The following is a 19239-nucleotide window of genomic DNA, read 5'->3' as shown; positions in this document are numbered from 1 at the left end:
CTGCTGGCAAGAGGATGGGATTCCCAACACCGGCGGCTTGGCCATGAGCCAGGCCTGGGAATGACTTCCCACCCGCATCCCGCGATCCACAGCCCCATGCGGCATCACACCATGTGGTGACACGGTCCCTTGTCCCCAAGGGCAGCCCTTGCCGCACCGCTGCAGCTTAGAGGTCACTCGCTGTGGGGACCAAGGGCCGCAGCAGTAACCGCAGCCATAATTGCAGCCGGTTAAGTGCCACGGGCCCGGCAAACCGGCACGACAGCGAAGCGCCCTGCTCCCCAAAGGCCATGGCGGGGGCCGCATCCAACCCGAACGGGCTCTTCCACCGCCCTGCCCGCACCCGGCACCGCAACCGAGGCCGTAGCCGCCTCCGCCACAACCGGTACCACCGGCCCGCGGAGCCGCCCAGCCGTGCCCAGCCCCGGCTCCCGACTGCGGCGCGGAGCGGTGCCCGCCCGGTCCCTGTATGTCCCCCCCCCGCGAAGCGGCTCGGCGGGGGAGTGGAGGGGGGGCTGCCCGGTGCTGCGGGGCCAGGGCCGGGGCAGGACCCGGCGGGCGGCGAGCGGAAGGGGAGGAGGACGGGGAGGAGCATCCAGGGCGGCCACCGCGGCAGCGGCTGAACTTTGCTCTTTCGCGGGAGGCGGGGAGAGCCCCGGGGCTCGGCGGAGCGGGTCCCGCCGGACCCGGACCGGGACCGGGCTGCATGTACCGGCGGTGGCGGCGGGGCCCGTAGGGGCGAGGGCGGGCCGGGGCAGCGCCGCCTTCTTCTCCTCCTCCTCCTCCTCCTTCCCTGCCGGTGCCGCGGAGCGGAGAAGCCACCGGGGGCGGGCAACGGCGGCCCCCGCATGCGGCCGAGCCCCGGGGCTGCCGCCGCGCCCGGAGCCGCCGCGCCCCGCGGGGGGATGCGCCGCGCCGCGCCCCGCTCCCGCCGCCGCAAAGTTTCCGCGGGGCCCCCCCGTTAACGGTGGGGGGGGAAGGAAAGGAGGAAGCCCTGGGATAGAAGAGGGGGGGCGGAACAAACCTCCCCCCCCCCCCCCAAAACCGCGAACCGGCCGCCACCCCCCAAAAAAACTTGCTCAACTCGTTCCGGGAGGCGCCGGGCGCCGCGCTCCGCTCCATGCGGCGGCGGGGCCGGCGCTGAGCCCCGGGGCCGCGGAGCCATGGCCATGGTGGCCGGCGGCTGGGGCGAGCCCAACGGCGGCGGCGGCGGCGGGGAGGAGGAGGCGTCCCCGGCGGGCGGCGGCAGCGACGCGGAGCACGGCGAGGAGGAGCGGGCCGGGGCGCCGGTGGACTGCGTGGTGTGCGGGGACAAGTCCAGCGGGAAGCACTACGGGGTCTTCACCTGCGAGGGCTGCAAGAGCTTCTTCAAGCGCAGCATCCGCAGGAATCTCAGCTACACCTGCAGGTAGGGACGGAGGCACCGGAGGAGGGATGCGGGGGGACCCCGGGCTGCCAGAGCCCTGGCGCAGTGGCAGCTTCCCGGTGTGGCCCCCGATGCGGCTTCCCAGTGGCCTTCGGTGTGGCTCCGCGCTGGCCCCGGTGTGGCTCCTCACTGGCCCACAGTGCAGGCTCTATGCTGGCTCTGGTGCGGCTTCCTGGTGGCCTCGGTGGAGGTCCCCAGCCTGGCTCCGCAGTGGCTCTGCTGTGGAGCACACACAGGCTCCGCTGCAGCACTAACAGGGGCCCCACTGCGGCCACAGAGTGGCTCCCGGTGCTCTGTACCTCACATAAGCACCGTTCTGCCCGGAGCATCCACAGTCCTGGGATGGATCCCCGAGGGACGGGTGTTCTGGCACAGCCGGTGCCCAGATCCTCAACATTGCCTGGCTCTGCTCTGGCATTAACCACCATTCGTGGTCATGGTTTGCTCCAGTCACGGCCACTCTACCGGGAGGAAGCACCGGTTTAGCACCGAGTGTCATTAAACCGGAGATGTCAAGAGCGCGGTGTGCTGCGGACGCTGAGCTGGGGAGAAAGGCTGCAGCAGATCCGGGCCCACCATCAGGGCCAGGATGTGACCCCTGCAAAGTTCTGAGCTGCAAATAACTCCGGAGTTCTAGTTGGGCTCAGAATGAGCATCAGGGTGGCCGGCACTTGGTGAGCGACCCCATCTTTGGGCTGGTTTTGGGGTGTATATAGGGCAGAAATGTGTATTTAGGGGCTCACCTGCCAGCCTGGATCCACAAGCGAGCATTTCCAGTGGTATTGGCTAAACCAGGGAGGGTGCTGCGAAGATGGCATGGGAACCCACAGCCGGCTGGAAAGGGGGCACCCCACTTTCTTCCCACCTGAAGGGGCCTGGCTGCTTTGAGCTTCATCTAGTGGTGCTGAGATGCCTCGGGAAGGGAAAGGGCAGCGCTGCTGCTACGGCAGAAGCCGGCTTCGAGCTGCCTTGCTCTCGTTTGGGCGGCCTAGATTCATCCTCCCCCGTGCACAGCACCTCCTCTCCCGGCAGCTCCTGGCACCGGCGCTGCCGGGTCCCGGCTGACGTCAGCTTGAGCCACTCGTGGCTGTGGAGTGGGGCCCTGGAGCTGCCAGTGTGGGGCAAGGGGCAGTTCTTGCTGCCCCTGGTCCTCCCCATCGGATGCAGCGTGCGCGGATGCAGTGTGTGCATCACCCTTGGCCCTGCCTCAGTTTCCCCATCCGATCATCAGGATCCACCAGCGAGTGTCTGCTCGGGACTACTGATGTGGAGATGGGGAATACACATGGCTCTTGAGAAATCCCACTGTCCTGGAACAAAGGAAAGGCCAATTTGGGGCACCCTGCATGAGGGATGAGCTCTGTGTCCCAGATGCTGCTTAGGTGCAGGGGTGTTGGAGGGCCTTCACCCATGAGCATCCCAGATTTTATCGTGTCCTTGTCACCTTGGGCACCTACTTCAAATGTTTTGGGTTTTCCCCCCTCTTCTTTGTGCTGGGAAGTGATTTTGGTGCAATAGAGAAACGTTGGTTTTCCAAGTAGGGAGTAAAGTGTTGGAGGGGCCGGGAACAATGCTCCCCCGGCAGCGCTGGCATCTGCTTTGTTCACCGAGTCAAAAGCAGCATCAAGCCAAGATTGCTCTAATTTGAATATTAAAAGTGAGTTGGATTCAGTTTAGTTCTTGCACTAAATAATTACACGTTCTAATTACATAATTAGCACAGTATACGCCTTTTGTGTTCTCACCCCTTCGCAGGTTGGTGCAGCTTATCCGTGTGAAAACTTGGCTGCGGGTGAGCTGCTGTCGGGAGCCGACATGGGTTTGTGGGGAGGGGTTTTCCCGGTGCTGGGAATGTGCCCTGAGGCCACAGTGAGGGTCAGCCGGGTCCAATGCAGGCTTTGGCCGCGGTGCCGGCAGCTTTGGCTGCGGCGCTGATGAAGATGTGAGCTGTCGGGGTGATGAGCGATCGCTATCGCTTCGGCGCTGGAATAACTTTCTATCAGCAACACGTTTTAGGCTGCGCGAAGCGCAGCGGTGATGTTCGGGGTGAATTAATTCCGGTCGGAGAGCGGTGGGAATCCCTGCCTGGCTCGCCTCTGGAGTCGTGTAGGGATGAGGAGATTCGTGTCAGGATTCCCAGGCAGAGTCTGAGCTGCTGCCGGACGTGTCCCAGCCCTGCCTGCGCCTCCCTGATGCTGCTTAAACCACCTTCATTTATTCCTGGTTTCCTGATACTCCCCTTTCCCTCCCCAGGAAAAGGGATGTGGGATGTAAGCACCCGGTGTCACCGGTGCCCCGCTGCACCCCTCAGCCGTGTGAGGACCGTGGGGGGCAGCAGAGCTGGGGGGGGTGGGGTGGGGGGGTGTTGGATGCTGGTGATGCCATTCAGGAGCGGCGGTGGATGGTTTGGTGGTGGCTGGTGCCACACTACATGGTGCGGGGCTACCCAGTGCCTGCAGCTCCTTGCCCAGGCTTGATCAGGCTGCAAGAGTGCTTGGTGAGACCCCACACTGGGTCTGATTGAGGCCAGACCTCATGGAGGATACAGGGCTGGGCCACCACCGTGGGGGACACCCGGGGTCTCAGGCTCAGCACCCACCCGGTAGGAAATAGTTGGAATTCCTCACATGTCTGGTGGTGGGGCTGGGGCGGGGGGGGGGGAGGCGGTGTTGCTGCCCGGATACGGGAGCATCGCTCCCCAGCCCCGGGGGTGTCTCCAGCTTCCCTGCAGCCCAGGGCAACGCTGGCAACGGGAAAGGGCAGCCCCTGCCGTAGGAGCTCGCTGTTTCCATAGCATCTGCGAGCGCCCGTGGCACAACCACGGCCGATGCCGCGCTCCGAGGCGAAGGGCTTTGTCCTGAGCTGCTGGGGAGGTGGGTGCAGGGACTCCCCCCACAGCAGCATCGCATCGTTCCTCACCGGCACCTCCTCATCTCGGTCCTGCCCCCAGGTCCAACCGCGACTGCCAGATCGACCAGCACCACCGCAACCAATGCCAGTACTGCCGCTTGAAGAAGTGCTTCCGTGTGGGAATGAGGAAGGAAGGTAACGCCAGTGCCGCAGTGATGGGGAAGCTTCCCGAGGGCTCCCAGTGCTTGCTTTGCTTCCCCACCTCTCCGCGACCCCCATTAGCAGCAATCCCCCTCCCCCCCCCCCCCAGTCCCCATTTGCCCCTTTTGTCTTTTCCCTGCCTCCTTGATTCCCAGTCGCTGCGGGCAGCACAGGTGGTGTTTGTTTGGAAAAGCTGGAGCTGATAAGGGGACGCACTGGAGCCAGGACGGCCCTGGGCGCAGTGGAGGTCCCAGTGCAGCCACATTGATCCCCTGGCTGCTTCCTTGCTTCCCATCACCTTGGGGGTGTGAACCCTGAATGCTGCTGTAAAGGGGATGAAGGCTTTAGCCCCACATCTCAGATCCCGGCGGCAGGATGTGGCTGTGCCATGGCATATGGAGATGCTGGAGCCGCAGTGGGGCTTGGCGTGGGCTCTGCTCATGGCAGGTGGCATTGATGTGAGGAGCAGAGGGAAGGATACTGGAAGCAGGACAGTAATTCCCTCCTTTCCAGAGGAGTGGAGATGGCATTATTGCCACTTAGCATGATTTAGAGCTCTCATTTAAGTGGCTCATGAACAGCCCATAAATTAATTACTAGGGACTGAGCAAATAGTGGGCGCTAATGGGGGGGGGGGGTGGTGGAGCTGAGAAATGGCTCTCCCTGAATGCAATTAGGAGGGGGAGTGCCCTGGGGTTAACAATGCTTCCAGTATGGACGTTTTAGTTGCACATAAATGATTGCCACCATGGGATGACCTTGGGTGGCAACTGCAGCTGGCACGGGGGGCCATAGTGCTGATGGCACGCCCAGTTTGGCATGGCATGGCAGGGAGGCCATGGCCAAGCCACAGCCCTGGCACCCTGGGAGTAACTAGTGAGTCACTGGGATGTTAAATGGATTAAGGTGGTGGGAGTAGCCTGTGGCACACACCACCTCCCTCTCCGACAGAGCCTGAAAGCTGCCCCTTGTTCTCGGGGTGGGTGAGAGGTCTACCTGGGATGCTGGAGTGTACTGGGAGCATCCTGCATGCTTCCTGCATGGGGCAGGGGGATGCAGGCAGACACCTCTTCTTCTTGCCCACAGCCGTGCAGCGGGGTCGGATCCCCCCCAGCCACTCCAGCACCAGCCCCAACACACTGCCCAGCGGGGAGTACTTCAACGGGCAGCCGGTGTCGGAGCTCATCTCACAGCTCCTGCGGGCTGAGCCTTACCCTGCTGCCCGCTATGGCTCACAGTATGCGCAGCAGGGCAGCGTCATGGGTATCGACAACATCTGCGAGCTGGCCGCACGCCTCCTCTTCAGCACGGTGGAATGGGCCCGGAACATTCCCTTCTTCCCAGAGCTGCCCGTCTCCGACCAAGTGGCGCTGCTGCGGCTGAGCTGGAGCGAGCTCTTTGTCCTGAACGCGGCGCAGTCGGCGCTGCCGCTGCATATGGCCCCGCTGCTGGCTGCTGCCGGCTTCCATGCCTCCCCCATGTCCGCCGACCGCGTTGTCTCCTTCATGGACCAGATCCGCATCTTCCAGGATCAGGTGGAGAAGCTCAACCGGCTCCAGGTGGATTCAGCCGAGTACAGCTGCCTCAAAGCCATCGCGCTCTTCACGCCAGGTAGGTTGGAGCCATGATCCCATGGTGAGCCCCTCCCCCCAGGGAGCATCCGCCCCCTATTTCCTTGGGATTTTGGGCTCCAGAGAATCATAGAATCCTAAAATGGTTTGGGTTGGAAGGGACCTTAAAGCTCATCCAGTTCCAACACCCTGCCATAGGCAGGGACACCTTCCACTAGAGCAGCTTGCTCCAAGCCCTGTCCAACTTGGCCTTGTCCTCATGCCCTGGCACTTCTCCAGCATGGTTTGCAGCACCCCAGCTTGCCCATCCAGCTGCAGGGATGAGCTTTCCCGGGGCAATGAGAATGAGACCTGCAGGAAAACAAATATCTCCCCATACACTGGGGGAGGATCTCGGGGAGCCCCGTCCCTTGGCCCATCCATGCTTACTATCTCTGTGCCTGGTGCTTCCTGGGGGGAATGAGCCTGCAGCAACCCATTGCAGCCAGAGGGGTCCAAGCCATGCTCTTGACCCATGCTGCATGCCCTAATGCAGTGAGGAGCAGCTGGGCAGTAGCGTGGCCATGGCAGCGGGTTGAGGAGAGGGAGTCACTGTGGGTATCGGGGTGGGGGCTCCGATCCCTGACCCTTCTCCATCCCACCCCTCCTGCAGATGCCTGTGGCCTGTCGGACCCGGCGCATGTGGAGAGCTTGCAGGAGAAGGCTCAGGTGGCCCTCACAGAGTACGTGCGGGCGCAGTACCCATCGCAACCGCAGCGCTTTGGGCGGCTGCTGCTGCGGCTCCCGGCTCTCCGCGCCGTGCCGGCCGCACTCATCTCCCAGCTCTTCTTCATGAGGCTGGTGGGGAAGACGCCCATCGAAACACTAATCAGGGACATGCTGCTGTCCGGGAGCACCTTCAACTGGCCCTATGGGACAGGGCAGTAGGGGACAGACACCCCACAGCCGGACCCAGATTTCCTCCCATGCCCTGAGATGGTGCCACTCGCCCCAAAAGCAATGGGGTCACGGCGTTTTCCTCCTAAAGCTGAAGGTACTGGCGCTGCTGCCACCGCTGGAAACTGAACTCTTCTGTACCCCATGAAGCGGAGCTCCCCAGCGCCTTGGTCCTAACCCCCAGGGACCTTGGAGGATCCCCAGGGCTGGTCCCTTGCTCTGCCCCTCCAAATCTGAATGTCAGATGGTGGGAGGCTTGGACAGAAGATGACGGGAGGTGGGACCAGCCAGACACACAGAGGGTCCCCTGGCGGCACAGGGCTGTCTGCTGTGGGGACCCCCTTTGTTCCCTCCCCACCCTCCAGTGCTGGCAGTGATGGAAAAAGGGTTATTTTAAACCCCTTTGTGCCCTGCAACATGTGCCCAGCCCGAGGACTGAAACACTGAGCTTGGAGGAGCCCCAGTTTGGGGACTGGGCTTGCCCATGCCTGGTGCAAATTCCAGCCCCCCACAACCCCCTGGCACTTTCCACAGAGGCATCTCCACTGTTGGGGCATGGGGAGGGGTTGGGGGTACAGTGGAGGAGAAGGGGGCACAGGGGTGGCTGATGGGGTCCAGGCACCATGCAGGGCTCATTCACTGCTGCCGCGCTTGGTGCTTCACGCACCCCTTGGGCCACATCCAGCACCCACCACCATCCCCACACTGGGGGAGATGGGGGCCAGCAGCCCCCTCCCCACGCTCGCTACATCCCTGGGCCTCATTATTACTTTTTAAGCCAAGTGTGGGGAGGAAAGGAGACAGTGGGAGGGGACAGAAGGGGTGATGCTGCTGTGGGGGTCTTTGTCCCCAGGGCTGAGCCATAGTAGAGGAAGGGACTTGTGGGGGCAGAGCCACCTTGTAAAGATGGAGATGCCCCATGGCCTCTGATCCCGCATGGTCCCATGGCTGCACGATTAGAGGCCATGGGGGGCTGGGGGTGTGTGTGGCCCCCCAGGGCTCTGCTTCTCAGGAGCTGGAGGCAGGAGTAGCCGCAGGAGTTGTCGTTTAGATTGATTCACTGCAAATATAACCCTTGTTCAATGATACTTAACAAATGAAGTCAATAAAAGATGTTTCTTACAACAGAGGGGCTGATCCTGCTGCGAGGCTGTAGTCCACCCTGGGGTAATGGGGGAGATGGAGCCCCCCCACCCCATACCAAAGCCACTATAAGACACCTAAAATGGGATGGGGTTTGGAAACACCAGGGCTTTGCAGGGGGCTTCTCGGTGAAGTTCAACCCAGGATCCTTTCTTCCCAAAGGATCCTGTTGGGGAAGACCAGGATCAGGAAAGCAGCAGCCAGCACAGAGGTTTGTACTTAGGTTTGGGGGGGGGCTGGGTTGGTGTTTCCCCTCTCAAGGTGCATCCCCCCCAAGCCCTGCTGTTGCCCCTTCCACCCCAGCACTGATTTAAAATCAATAGATACAATTTATTTAATATTAAAAAAGAAAATTACACAGTTTCAGCCAGTTCCTTATAAAAGATGATCCCTGCCTAAAGGGGGGGCTCAGGGAATGTGGGGTTTTGCCCCCCAACAGCCCCACTGAGGGATGCTCAGCTCCATCCAGCACATCCCTGTGGGGCTGCAGCCACATTTGGTACCCAGACCCTGGTGCTGGCAGAGACAGATGGGGGCTGCAACCCCCCCCCCCCCCCCCCGACATATTGACAACAGCAGGAGGGGACCCACAGCCCCAAAGGCACAAGAAGTGGGGGGAGCATGGAGGGGGCACTCCAGCAGCCCCAGCGCCCTTGGCACCAGCATCATGGGGTGGCTTTGAATGGTGGCTTTGGATTTTGTCAATAGAAACAAAGGTACAAAAGGCACCAAAACCCTTTGGGGGGTGGATGGGGAGCCCCCTCAAGCCCATCCTGCGGTGGTGGTGCTGGGGGTGGCACAGGCTACCCTCGCACCTTGTCGTAGGCTTTCACCATCCGCTTGATGTGGAAGAGTTTGTTGCGGAGGGTTCTGGTCTCCAGCTTCTTTGCCTGGTAGTCAGGGCTCTGGAAGGCAGCACAGGAGCAGCTTCAGTGGTGGGGGACGAGGGGAAGGGGGGCACAGCTTCCACCTTCCCCACCTGCATTGCACCAACCCAGCCCCACAGAAACAGGGGAGAGCTTGGGAAGTTCTTCCCTAAGAGGGTGGTGGGACACTGGGATGGGTTGAGTGGAGAAGCTGTGGCTGCCCCATCCCTGGCAGTGTTCAAGGCCAGGTTGAACACAGGGGCTTGGAGCAAGCTGCTCCAGTGGAAGGGGTCCCTGCCTGGGGCAGGGGTTGGAGCTGGAGGAGCTTTAAGGTCCCTTCCCACCCAAACCATTCCAGGATTCCCTGCACTCACCCACTGTAGGTCCTTCAGCCTGTTGTACTCCTCAGCAACATCCTGTGAAGGGAACAGGCAGGAGGTGGGGGTCACAACTGCCCAGCACAAGGGTGCTCCCATGGGACTTCCCTGCAGCATCCCTAATGCCTCAAAGTATCCCAAGGCCCCACAGCATCCACCCCCAATGCCCTGAAGTATCCCAGATACTCCACAGCATCTATCCTTAGTGCCCCACAGCATCCTGAGGCCCTGCAGCATTCATCCCCAATGCCCTGCAGCATCCCAGATGCTCCCTGGCATCCATCCCTTGCCTCCCCACAGTGTCCCAGCAGCATCCCTGTGGCTCCCACAGACCTGGTACTGGGGACTGTCCTCAGAGATGCTGTCGATCTCTTTGCTGAGCTGGTTGATGCGGTCGCTGACCCCGTCCACCTCGGCGCGGAGCTGCCGGTAGCGCTTCAGGTCCGTGTCAAACTGCTGCTTGTACCTCTGCCGGGTGCCGTCCGAGGTGATGGGTGGGTAGAGGCTGCAGAGAGGGGCAGGGTCAGGCCCTAGAGGGGGCAGCTTCGGAGGTTGGGGTGCTCCATGGGGTCCTGCCTTACCTCTCCCACTGTTCCTGGTCCCGCTCGTCGCCGGACTCCACGGCTGTGGTGTAGTCGGTCTCATACTGGGAGTCTTCCAGGTCAGGGTGGCGGCGGCGGCGGCGCCCACGGCGCGCAGGGGCTCTGCTGGACTTCTCCTCCGGCACACTGGGGCTGAGCCCCTTGTCCAGCTGGTCACTGCAGGGGACACAGGGACATCAGCCAGCGCCCAGGCCAGGGAATGGCTTGGGTTGGAAAGGACCTTAAGCTCATCCAGTTTCACATCACCCAAGGCTCTGTCCAACCTCGAGGGTCTCCCCGCACCCCAGAGCTCCCCACTTGGCTGCTCACCCGTGGGTGCTGTAGGTGCCAGGGGGGCACAACCTGTCCTGGGGGCTGTAGCTGTATGCAGGGGGGCTGTAGGGCAGCGCAGTGATGGGGCTCATTGGCTTCTCCGAGTAGGCGAGCGTGGCGGTCTCGTCCTGCACGCTGGTCCCATCTGCCACGTTCTTCACCTGCAGCAGGGAGAAGTGTCAGGATGGGATGGGGGGACACTTGGGATGTGGCACATGGAGACATCGGAATCCATCCCAGAAACCCCGGAGCAGCTGTGGCAGGGGGATAAGCCATGGCAATGGGGTGTCCTACACAGCTATGCAGAGCAAAAGTTGGGGGGCAAGGGATGGGGGAGCCCCATAGAGCATCGTTTGGGAAGGGGGAGGCTGCAGGAGAAGGGCCCACAGACCCCAGCGGGCAAAGTCACACGCAGGGGAGTCCCACTGGGACATGGTGGCAGATGGACACCCAGCTCTGCACCCCCAGCGTGACCCCGCCAGGCTCTGCAGGGGGCTGCATTCCCACCTCACCCAGCATCACCTCCCCCAGGCCCCCCGCTGCTGCCCCAGCACGGCCAGGGCTCCTCAAGGAGGACATGGGGTGTCCGCGTGTCCCTCCTCCCGCTTCCTTCCTGCCCTTTGTGGGTTGTTTGTGCCGGAAGCCGGTCCCTGCCCGGGACAGCGGCCCTGGGGACGTCACCGCCAGCTCCGTCCGGCAAAGTCGCTTCCTCCTGTGTTTCCCCCTATCGAAGACACAGTTAACTGGGGGCCCTGTCCCCACTCTGCCTGGTGGAGCTGGCCTGGGGACAGCCATGCCCCTGTGCCACAGCAGGACAAGGCTCAAAAGTCCCCCCTTTATCTCGGTCCCAACCACAAACAGGGAACAAGGTGTCCCAGGAGGGTTTCACACCCCGGTGCCTTCCCACTGCTGCATCCCTAGGAGTGGGGATGTGTGACCGGTGGGAGGGCGGCGTTGGGCAGAGTGGGGACAACCCAAAGGGCAGGGGAGGGGGTGCTCGGGTTCTGCTCCCCCCCATGAGCCAGGAAATGCTTTGCAAGGGAGGGACATGGAGAAAAACAAATAAATCCGAACAAATAAATGCAAACAAAAGGTATTTCTGCAGCATGAACAATAAAGGAGAGCTGCAGCAGGGGCAGGCACAGGGACACGCACCAGGACCAGCGGCTATGAGCTCAGCTCCAGTTCTGCTTTGAAGTGTTGGGATAAACCTGGGGCTCCGGTGGGAAACCCAGTGCCCAGGTCATCCCAGGGATGGGATGGGGACAGGGCTTGGGCAGCACCCTGGGAGCTGTACTCTGGGGTCTCCTTCCCTATGGATCCTGCAGGCTTCCTGCAGCCGCCCTGCAGAGACACCAGCTCTGGGAGCTAGAGCAAGGACGGGATGGGGCATGTCCCAGTACACAGTGGGGCTGGGACCGGCACCTCCCCAGGGTCCCCCACCCAAGGAACACAGGCTTTGGAGTCCCAACAGTGCTGGTTTGGGTGCCACGAAGCCACCGTGTCCTCCGCGGCACAACCACACAGAGCAGAGTTAATCATTGCCGTGACTGAAACCAAAGGGTGCCGCGGGGCAGCGACTCAGGGCTGGTGTCCTCAAGCACGGGGCGAGGAAGGCACCCAGAGAGGGGCTTTGGACAAGGGTCTGTAGGGACAGGCCAAGGGGAATGGCTTGAACCTGCCAGAGGGGAGACTGAGCTGAGCTCTTAGGCAGAAGCTCTTCCCTGGGAGCGTGCTGAGGCGCTGGCACAGGGTGCCCAGAGAAGCTGTGGCTGCCCCATCCCTGGCAGTGTTCAAGGCCAGGTTGGACACAGGGGCTTGGAGCAAGCTGCTCCAGTGGAAGGGGTCCCTGCCTGTGGCAGGGGTTGGAGCTGGAGGAGTTTTAAGGTCCCTTCCCACCCAAACCATCCCATGATTCTATGACCCAGAGCCTCAGCACCGTGTTCCTGGCACCCCGCCCATCAGATCACACCCTGTTTGTCTTTCAGGGAGGTTGAGTCCAGCTCAAAGCCTCATTGTGCCATTGGGGAATGGAACCAGTTGGCAAAAGACACAGCACCCCAACGGGGTGGCAGGGACGGACCTGGTGAGCACCAAGCACAGCATCGCACTAGCAGCGATAACACCGTACCCAGAGCAAGCACACCAGCACTGGGCACAAAGACTCCAGTCACAAAGCTGTGTCCAGGCTGGGAACAGGGAATGGCACAGGCTCAGTACAGCCCCAGGATCCCCAACCCAACACTGCTCTGGGCACGTTCAGGCCCCGCTGAGGAAGGGCAGGTAGGGAGGATGCTCATGGGGAGATACAGGGTACCCTACCCCAGGTACCCAACAGCATCCTCAGCCCATGCTGGGACTCACCCACTCCTCCACGTTGGGACCCTCCGGGACCACCGGCACCTTGTCCCAGTAGATATTTTGCTTCCCGTACCTCCAGATCTTGCTCCGTGTCTTGTGAGCGAAGAAGCAGATGAGGCAGAGCAGGATGACGATGAGGAACCCGCAGACGATGGCCACGGCCTGAACGGGTGCAGAGAAGGGGACGGCTGTGAAGACCCCATCGCAGGGTCTGAGTAACCTGCTCCTCCCTGGGCTGAGTGGGAATTGCTCCCCTCATCCCAAAATCTTCCTGCTGTTGGATCCCCTGCCATGGTGGAAGCAGAGGGGCAGAACCCACCTGTACTGGGCAGCCAGGATGGAGCCCATCAAGGGTTCAGGAGCTTCTGGCACCAGATTTCCCCATGGGAAGAGAACACGTTTTGGGCTCAGGAGCAGAAGGATCCCTGCCCCAATGCTTTCCCATGAGCCACATCCCTGGAGCTGCACCAGCACCGGGGCTGGGTGAGGACGAGTTAGGCCACACTTGGCCTTTGCATGGAGCAGGAGCAGTGCAGGCTCCTCAGCTCCCCATGCTCAGGATGCAGGAATGTGGCACAGCCAGCCCAGCCAGATGGGAACCGGCAGCCCCAGACCCAGCCCATGTGCCGTGCAGCATCCCCACTGGTCCCAGCCGAAACCCAGGCTCAGGAGCTTGGTTTTGAGGGTTCACACTGCCCCACTGACCTTTTAGGGCTCCCAAGACAAGCCGGCAGCATCAGGGGTGCCTGGGGAGAGCTGGCACCCTGCTTGGCAGCCTGAGCCAGCACCCAGCCTTGCTCAAACACGTTTACAACCGAGGAGACCAAAGTACCAGACGCCCGGTCTGTGTCGGGACAACAGCCCGTCCCCTCCCTGAAACTCCCTGGTGGCAAAGGGCCAGGCTGGGGTCGAGTCCCAGCAGCTTCCCCCTGCACTCTGCAGCCACCAAACCCACTAAAGACATCACGGGAACCCCCCCAGCTGTGCACCCGTTCCAAGGGCAGGACTGTGGTCACCGATGCCCTCCCTGGCCTTCCTCAGCATCACGCTTGAAGCAGAGCAAGGAAAGAGGGGGGTCTGGCCAGAGCTGAGGGGCCCCTCCTCACCTCCTGGGGGTCCACGGTGCAGTAGTGGTAGAGGTACTGGTTCAGGTAGGTGCCGCTGCTGTAGATCTGGTTGCACATGGTAAGCAAGGGGTTGTAGTAGTAGCTGCCGGTCATCTGCGCCTGGGGGTTGACGCCGACGACGTAGATGATGGAGGCGATGAGCATGAGGAAGGCCAGCACGGCGCAGGCCACGATCACCACCAGGTAGAAGCGGCGGGAGCGGGAGCTGTGTGATTTGCTGATGCTGGCCACAAAGAGCCCCAGCTGTGCCAGGAAGCACAGCACGGCCATGGCGATCATGAAGCCGTTGGCTGTTCGTGGGTTGGTAACGCCGCCATAGTAGCTCCCGTAGCCGTAGCCATAGTTTAATCCGCTGCCGTAGTAGCCGGAGCCATAGAAGCCCCCCAAGCTGCTGCCATAGAGCCCGCCGTAGCCATAGCCATACTCCCAGGCCAGGGTGGAGGCCACGCAGGCGAAGATGGCGATGCAGAGCAGGATGACAACCACCTCCAGGATCCGCACCACGCTGGGTGGCGAGCTCCACTTGTAGAAGTGCTGCGGCACATCCTCCATGTAGTAGGAGCCCGGTGGGGGAGAGCGAGCACCGGTGCCGTTGCCATAATCACCCATGGGAGACCCGTAGCCCGTGGGGGGCCCGTAGCCCGTGGGGGGCCCGTAGCCCGTGGGGGGGCTGTCATAGGTCTTCATGCTTCAGAAAAGCCTGGTGGGGAGACGGACAGAGCCATGGGAGCTGGTTGCGCACCAGGGCAGCACGAGGCAGCACTGACGGGTGTCTCTGCACCCCCGATGGGGACTTTGGTCCCCGTCACCAGCCCAACGGCACCGTCAACACCCGCCCGCGTCCAGCCCCACCAGTCAGGGTGGCTCGTGGGGAAACTGAGGTACAAGAGAAGTGACTCAGCCAGCATCACCCAGCAGAGCTGCCCGACCACAGCCCAGCCCTGCTCCATGCACCAGCCCTAACCCCCCGCCTCGACTCCCCAACCACCAGACCCCATCTGAATAAAGTGGATTGTTCCAGGTCTAATTAAACCAGAAAAGCTCTTACTGAAGGGCAGTGCTAACCCTGAGGCTCTCTCCGTAAGCAGATCCACTGGATTAAACAATAACAAGAAATACACATTAGCAACACCCCAGCGAAAAGCAGAAAAGTGCTCTCAAAGATTTGGGGAAGGTTTCCCTTCAAATCGATGCACACACACACCCCCCTCAGTGCAGAGACCCCCCGACCCAGCCACCCCATCATGGAGCAGGAGAAACCTGAATCCCTGTGAGAAACTCAACCCCGACGGCGCAGGATGAGGCCCCTGGATTAGGGGTGGGCTGCGCGGTGGCACCCACTGACCCACAGCAAGGGTGGGCTTCGGGGGTTCGGACAGCAGCTCCCCCAACACGGCTTCAGGGGGTCTCGGTCCCGGGGGACCCCCGCCCCAGCTCACGGCAGCAGCGAGGACCACCACCCCGACCCCGAGCAGAACCGCAGGGTCTCAGGCTCCCGGAGCGGTAATGGGGACGCGGCGACCCGAAGCAACCCGGTGGCGGTGCGAAGGACACGGGACGGGGGGCTCTGGGAGCCCCCTCCCCGCTGAAGGGGCACCGGGCGGGGACAGCGACCCCTGCGAGGAGCCGCCGCCTCTCGCCTTCCATCCGCCGGGGCTGCGGGAGCCCCGGTACCGGGGGAGAGTCCGGTGATGATCCCGGGGACGTCGATGTCAGTGGGGACCCCGGTAGCGGTAGAGACCCCGGTGTCGGTACCGCTGGGGATCCGCTGAGAACCCCGGTAGCAGTGGGGACCCCGGTGCAGCTACTGGTGGGGCCCGTGGTCCCGGTGTGGAGCCCGCTGGGCACCGCGGTGCGCGCAGGAGCAGGGGGGAAGGCAGGACCCTCCCTCCGTGCACGGCGGGGAGCGGGGAGCCCCCCTGCGCGCCCTCCGGTACCGCGAACTCGCTCGCCCCCCGCTGCCGCTCCCGGTGCCGGTAGCGGGGGTCCCGTCGGACACGGAGCCACTCACCTGCCCGCGCCTCCGCCTCTTTGTTCACCTTAAAATGGCAGCCGGGAGCGGCGCCGGGCGCTGCGGGAGACCGGCCCCGGCCCGGCCCGGCCCTGGTTTCCGCCTCCGGGGAGGGGTGCGATGGGAGGGGGGGGAGGGCAGAGCCCCAGGGGCCGCCCCCAGCTCCCTGCGCCCGTTCCCAGCGCTGCGGCCCCGCGGGAGGGTGGTTAAAGTGCACGGAGTGAAATAAGGGGGAGCCCGACACGGGGGGTGCCGGGGGTGGCACCCCGGGTTGGGGCCCTCTGGGGGTCTGGGCTCTTCCCCCCTCCGTTGTTTGCTGGGGGACAGAAGGGTCCTATGAGTGCAGGGCTGGGGATGCACCAAGACCCCCCTGAAAACATCACTGTGCTTTATTAAACCCAGGTCTACACCCCCCCCCCCCAACCCCCCCAAATCACACAGGGTGCAGCCAGGGCTTGGATCCCACACAGGAACAGGCAGCGCCTACCCGGTTCCTGGGGCTCCCTAAGGGCACAGAGCACCCAAAGGACCCCAAAACGGGGAGCCCTGGGTTCACCTCAGTGCCCAGGTGGGTGCAATTGCAGCATCATCACCCCGTTCCCCAGCACCCAGCCCCTGCGGTCCCCCCTGGGATCCCGGTGCCAGTACCACGGTGTCAGTGCGGAAGCTCAGAAGGTTCCAGCGCAGTCACGGTCATACTCCTGGATCCGTGCCTTGATGTGCATCAGCTTCTGCTTCAGGTACTCGCAGCGCTGCTGCTTGGCCAGGAAGGCCCAATCCTGATGAATTGTGCTCAGCCAGGAGGAACCCGGCACCATGCCCTGGCACCAGGGTCCTGCCATGCCCTGGGGATGCCCCTCAAGCAGTGGGGAATGGGGAGAAACACCATGGGGCTTGCAGGAATAGATCATGAGCCCTTCCCCTGTTTACCTTCTTCCTCATGTACTCATGCAAGACATGGGCCATCCTGCTCCCATCCTGCGGGGCAAAGACACATCCGGGAGCCCTGGGGGCTTGGCCTGATGGAGCAGGGCCCTAACGGGGTACGAGAGCTGAGGAGTGAGAACCTCACCCCAGGCGTAGCCAGAATTGCTCCGGCTCCTTCATTTCCCAGCAGTTCATTTCCCTTGGAGCACTGCTGGTGCAGGATCGTGTATGTCTACAAGTCACCTCCAACCCCCCAACCCACTGCACCCCCCAAGATCATCCCCACCCTGCAGAGATGTCCCAACTCAACACACCCAATGGGCCCCCTGTGCTGCTGGTGCCTTGCCAGTGCTGCTGGCTTCCAGCTCCCTGGGGAGCGTGCTGCGGATCTCCCAGAGCAGATCTATGTATTCCCACAGCTGATCCTGGAAGACGCCCTTGTAGCCTTCCCGCTGCTGGGAGCTTCGGATCGCCGGATACCTTCTGCATGGCCACAAGGACATGAGGCTCAGGGTGTTGCAGCTCCCCAGGGTCCTGTGGCCATTCCCATCCCTACAGGAGTCACTTACACCACGTAGTCTGGGAGAGCGTGTGGCCGAGGTGCCCGTCCGGGTGGGACAGAGCTGGGCCCTGGCTTCTCCCGGCCCTTGGCAGAGGAGATGCTCTCCGTGGGTCTCTCTGATGCCACCACCTCATCCTCGAAGGTGACGCGCCGGGGGTGGGTTGCCGGAGGCTTCAGAACATCAGGGAGGGGGGTGAGGCTGCACGGCCGCCGTGGTGGGGGGTGCAGGGGGGGATCACCCGGTGCTGTCCCCACGCCCGGTGGTGGCACGACTCCCAAGGACATCCCGGTGCTTCCCCATCTGGAGCGGCACAAGGCTGAGGAGCGGGCAGAGTGGTGCTGGGAGGGTGAGGATGATGAGCGGGGCCTCAGCCAGGCAGGTGATGCTGGTGAGGAGGGGGCCATGGTGCAGGCCCCCGAGGGTGACGGTGCTGGTGTTTGCCACTGCCACTGCCAGGAATGGGAAGCACAGGAGCCTGTTGAGAGCCAGGAGTGCCCCCCAGCCCCAGGAGGATGGTGGGGAACAGCCAGGTTGCCCCCAGCCTCCACGAACCCCCAGATGGGACTTGATGGAGATGAAGCCAAATGCCTCTAGCCCAGTGTCAGGGCTCCATACCCGGTTCCTTGGCCATTGGCTCCCAGGGGATTTGGGGCGCTGGGGGTCCCCTGTATGCATCCGGTGGCTGCTTCGCTTCCCTGTATCCGGGCTGAGCCCCGCTGGAGGAGAAGCCCTGAGATGAGCAGGGATGGGACCAAACCCCATGGCAAGACCACACAGATCGTGGTGTTACCAACTCTTTTTGCGTGCCTCAGTTTCCCCTGTGGGGCCATTTGCCCAGCCCCTGCTGCCCTTTCCCCATTGCTCACCAGGGACTTAAAAGTGGCCACTGAAGGGGGATGTCACCTCCCCTGCTGTGAGCTTCAGCCTGGAAACCCAGGGTGAGCAGGAGCAGGGATGTGCTTGAGCCCTTCTAGGTGGGGAATGGTCCCTCACCACCACCACCACCACCGAAGGACGCTGTGGATGCTTGCCGGGCCCGTTCCAGGCAGACCCCGCTGTCACTCCCAGGCTCCGTGTCCCCATGTCACCTCCCGCAGGACCTCATGGAGCCCCCAAGCCCCCGCTGTTACCTGCCCGTTCCATGGTGGGATCCGGCCCCGGGGGTCACCGCGACGTCCCGCGGCCGCCGCGGCCCGGCACCGGCGTTAAACATTAACAGCAATGGGCCACCCCCGGCGCACCGCGGGGCTGGAACCGCCCCGGCTCCGGTACAGCCCCACCGGGGGCCACTTCCTGTACCCACCTCTGCAGGACCCCCGCACCAGGTTCGGCTTTGCAAAGGGGGAGCCCCGGGACCTCAACACGGCCCCATCACCACTCCCCCACCCGCTGCTCTGAGCTCCCCACAACCTGCCCCAGTGCAAGCTGGGGGTGCAAGCTCCCCCAGTGCACCCCCGGGGAGGTTTGGAGCCCCCCCGTGTCAGCCCTATCTCACCCTCCAAGGTTCCCAGCAGGGGAACCCCTTTGCAGAGGGGGGGGGGGGCTGCAAAGACCCACCCCAGAGCATGCCCCCCACCCTGGTCCCCCCCTACTGTGAGCAGAGAGTGACGCATCCAGTTCAGCCTCCTTTAATGTGCACCTCGCCCCCCCCCCCTCCCTGGGCCTCACAAAACTGAGGGTGCCAGCTGGGTAGTGTGGGGGGGGTGGGGGTGGATTTAGAGCCATGGGGGGTCTTGGCCCACCCCAGTGCAAGGGGCTGGGCTCAATATTGCATCCAGGAAGCTCCCAGCACCGTACAACGGTAGCTCCCATTGTGACCCCCCCTCCCTTCCACCCCCTACTTTACAGATGGGGGAAACTGAGGCACAGAGAGGTGATGTGACTTTGCCAAAGTCACTTTGTGGCAGAGCCAGGAACAGAGAGTCTCCCTCCCCCGGAACCTTCACCCCCAAAGCTCAGCCCTGCC

The 19239-nt window shown here is 62.8% G+C and overlaps 3 protein-coding genes across 5 annotated transcripts; 1 reads left to right on the top strand and 2 right to left on the bottom strand.

The window, feature by feature from the left end:
* Positions 1–591: 591 nt before the first annotated feature.
* On the top strand, positions 592–7035 carry NR2F6 (nuclear receptor subfamily 2 group F member 6). Its single transcript, XM_061474805.1, has 4 exons — positions 592–1408; positions 4377–4471; positions 5564–6088; positions 6701–7035. The coding sequence occupies exons 1-4, from the start codon at positions 1164–1166 to the stop codon at positions 6973–6975; spliced, it is 1140 nt and encodes a 379-aa protein (XP_061330789.1). The 5' UTR covers positions 592–1163; the 3' UTR covers positions 6976–7035.
* A 1401-nt stretch (positions 7036–8436) lies between these two features.
* On the bottom strand, positions 8437–16183 carry OCLN (occludin). Of its 2 annotated transcripts, none has more exons than XM_061474800.1 (9): positions 15784–16183; positions 14821–14865; positions 13752–14472; positions 12649–12807; positions 10282–10445; positions 9952–10128; positions 9704–9875; positions 9368–9409; positions 8437–9032 (listed from the first exon to the last, which is right to left on the bottom strand). In XM_061474800.1, exons 3-9 carry the CDS (start codon positions 14457–14459, stop codon positions 8931–8933), a joined length of 1524 nt encoding a protein of 507 aa, XP_061330784.1. In that variant the 5' UTR covers positions 14460–14472; positions 14821–14865; positions 15784–16183; the 3' UTR covers positions 8437–8930. The 2 variants fall into 2 exon arrangements, with proteins under 2 accessions (XP_061330784.1, XP_061330785.1); XM_061474801.1 differs by having other exon boundaries at positions 13752–14460.
* Positions 16184–16327: 144 nt separating this feature from the next.
* Positions 16328–18514, bottom strand: OCEL1 (occludin/ELL domain containing 1). Of its 2 annotated transcripts, none has more exons than XM_061474803.1 (6): positions 18404–18514; positions 17889–17989; positions 17280–17722; positions 17025–17193; positions 16714–16818; positions 16328–16538 (listed from the first exon to the last, which is right to left on the bottom strand). In XM_061474803.1, exons 1-6 carry the CDS (start codon positions 18414–18416, stop codon positions 16452–16454), a joined length of 918 nt encoding a protein of 305 aa, XP_061330787.1. In that variant the 5' UTR covers positions 18417–18514; the 3' UTR covers positions 16328–16451. The 2 variants fall into 2 exon arrangements, with proteins under 2 accessions (XP_061330787.1, XP_061330788.1); XM_061474804.1 differs by lacking the exon at positions 18404–18514 and adding an exon at positions 18140–18217.
* Between the last annotated feature and the right edge of the window lie 725 nt (positions 18515–19239).

This window comes from Pezoporus flaviventris, unplaced genomic scaffold (assembly GCF_033815535.1).
Source record: "Pezoporus flaviventris isolate CSIRO_AGI_PZ_B2104156 unplaced genomic scaffold, CSIRO_AGI_Pfla_v1 ptg000080l, whole genome shotgun sequence".
NCBI classification, from domain to species: domain Eukaryota; kingdom Metazoa; phylum Chordata; class Aves; order Psittaciformes; family Psittacidae; genus Pezoporus; species Pezoporus flaviventris.
This window is presented reverse-complemented; position numbering and strand designations above follow the sequence as displayed.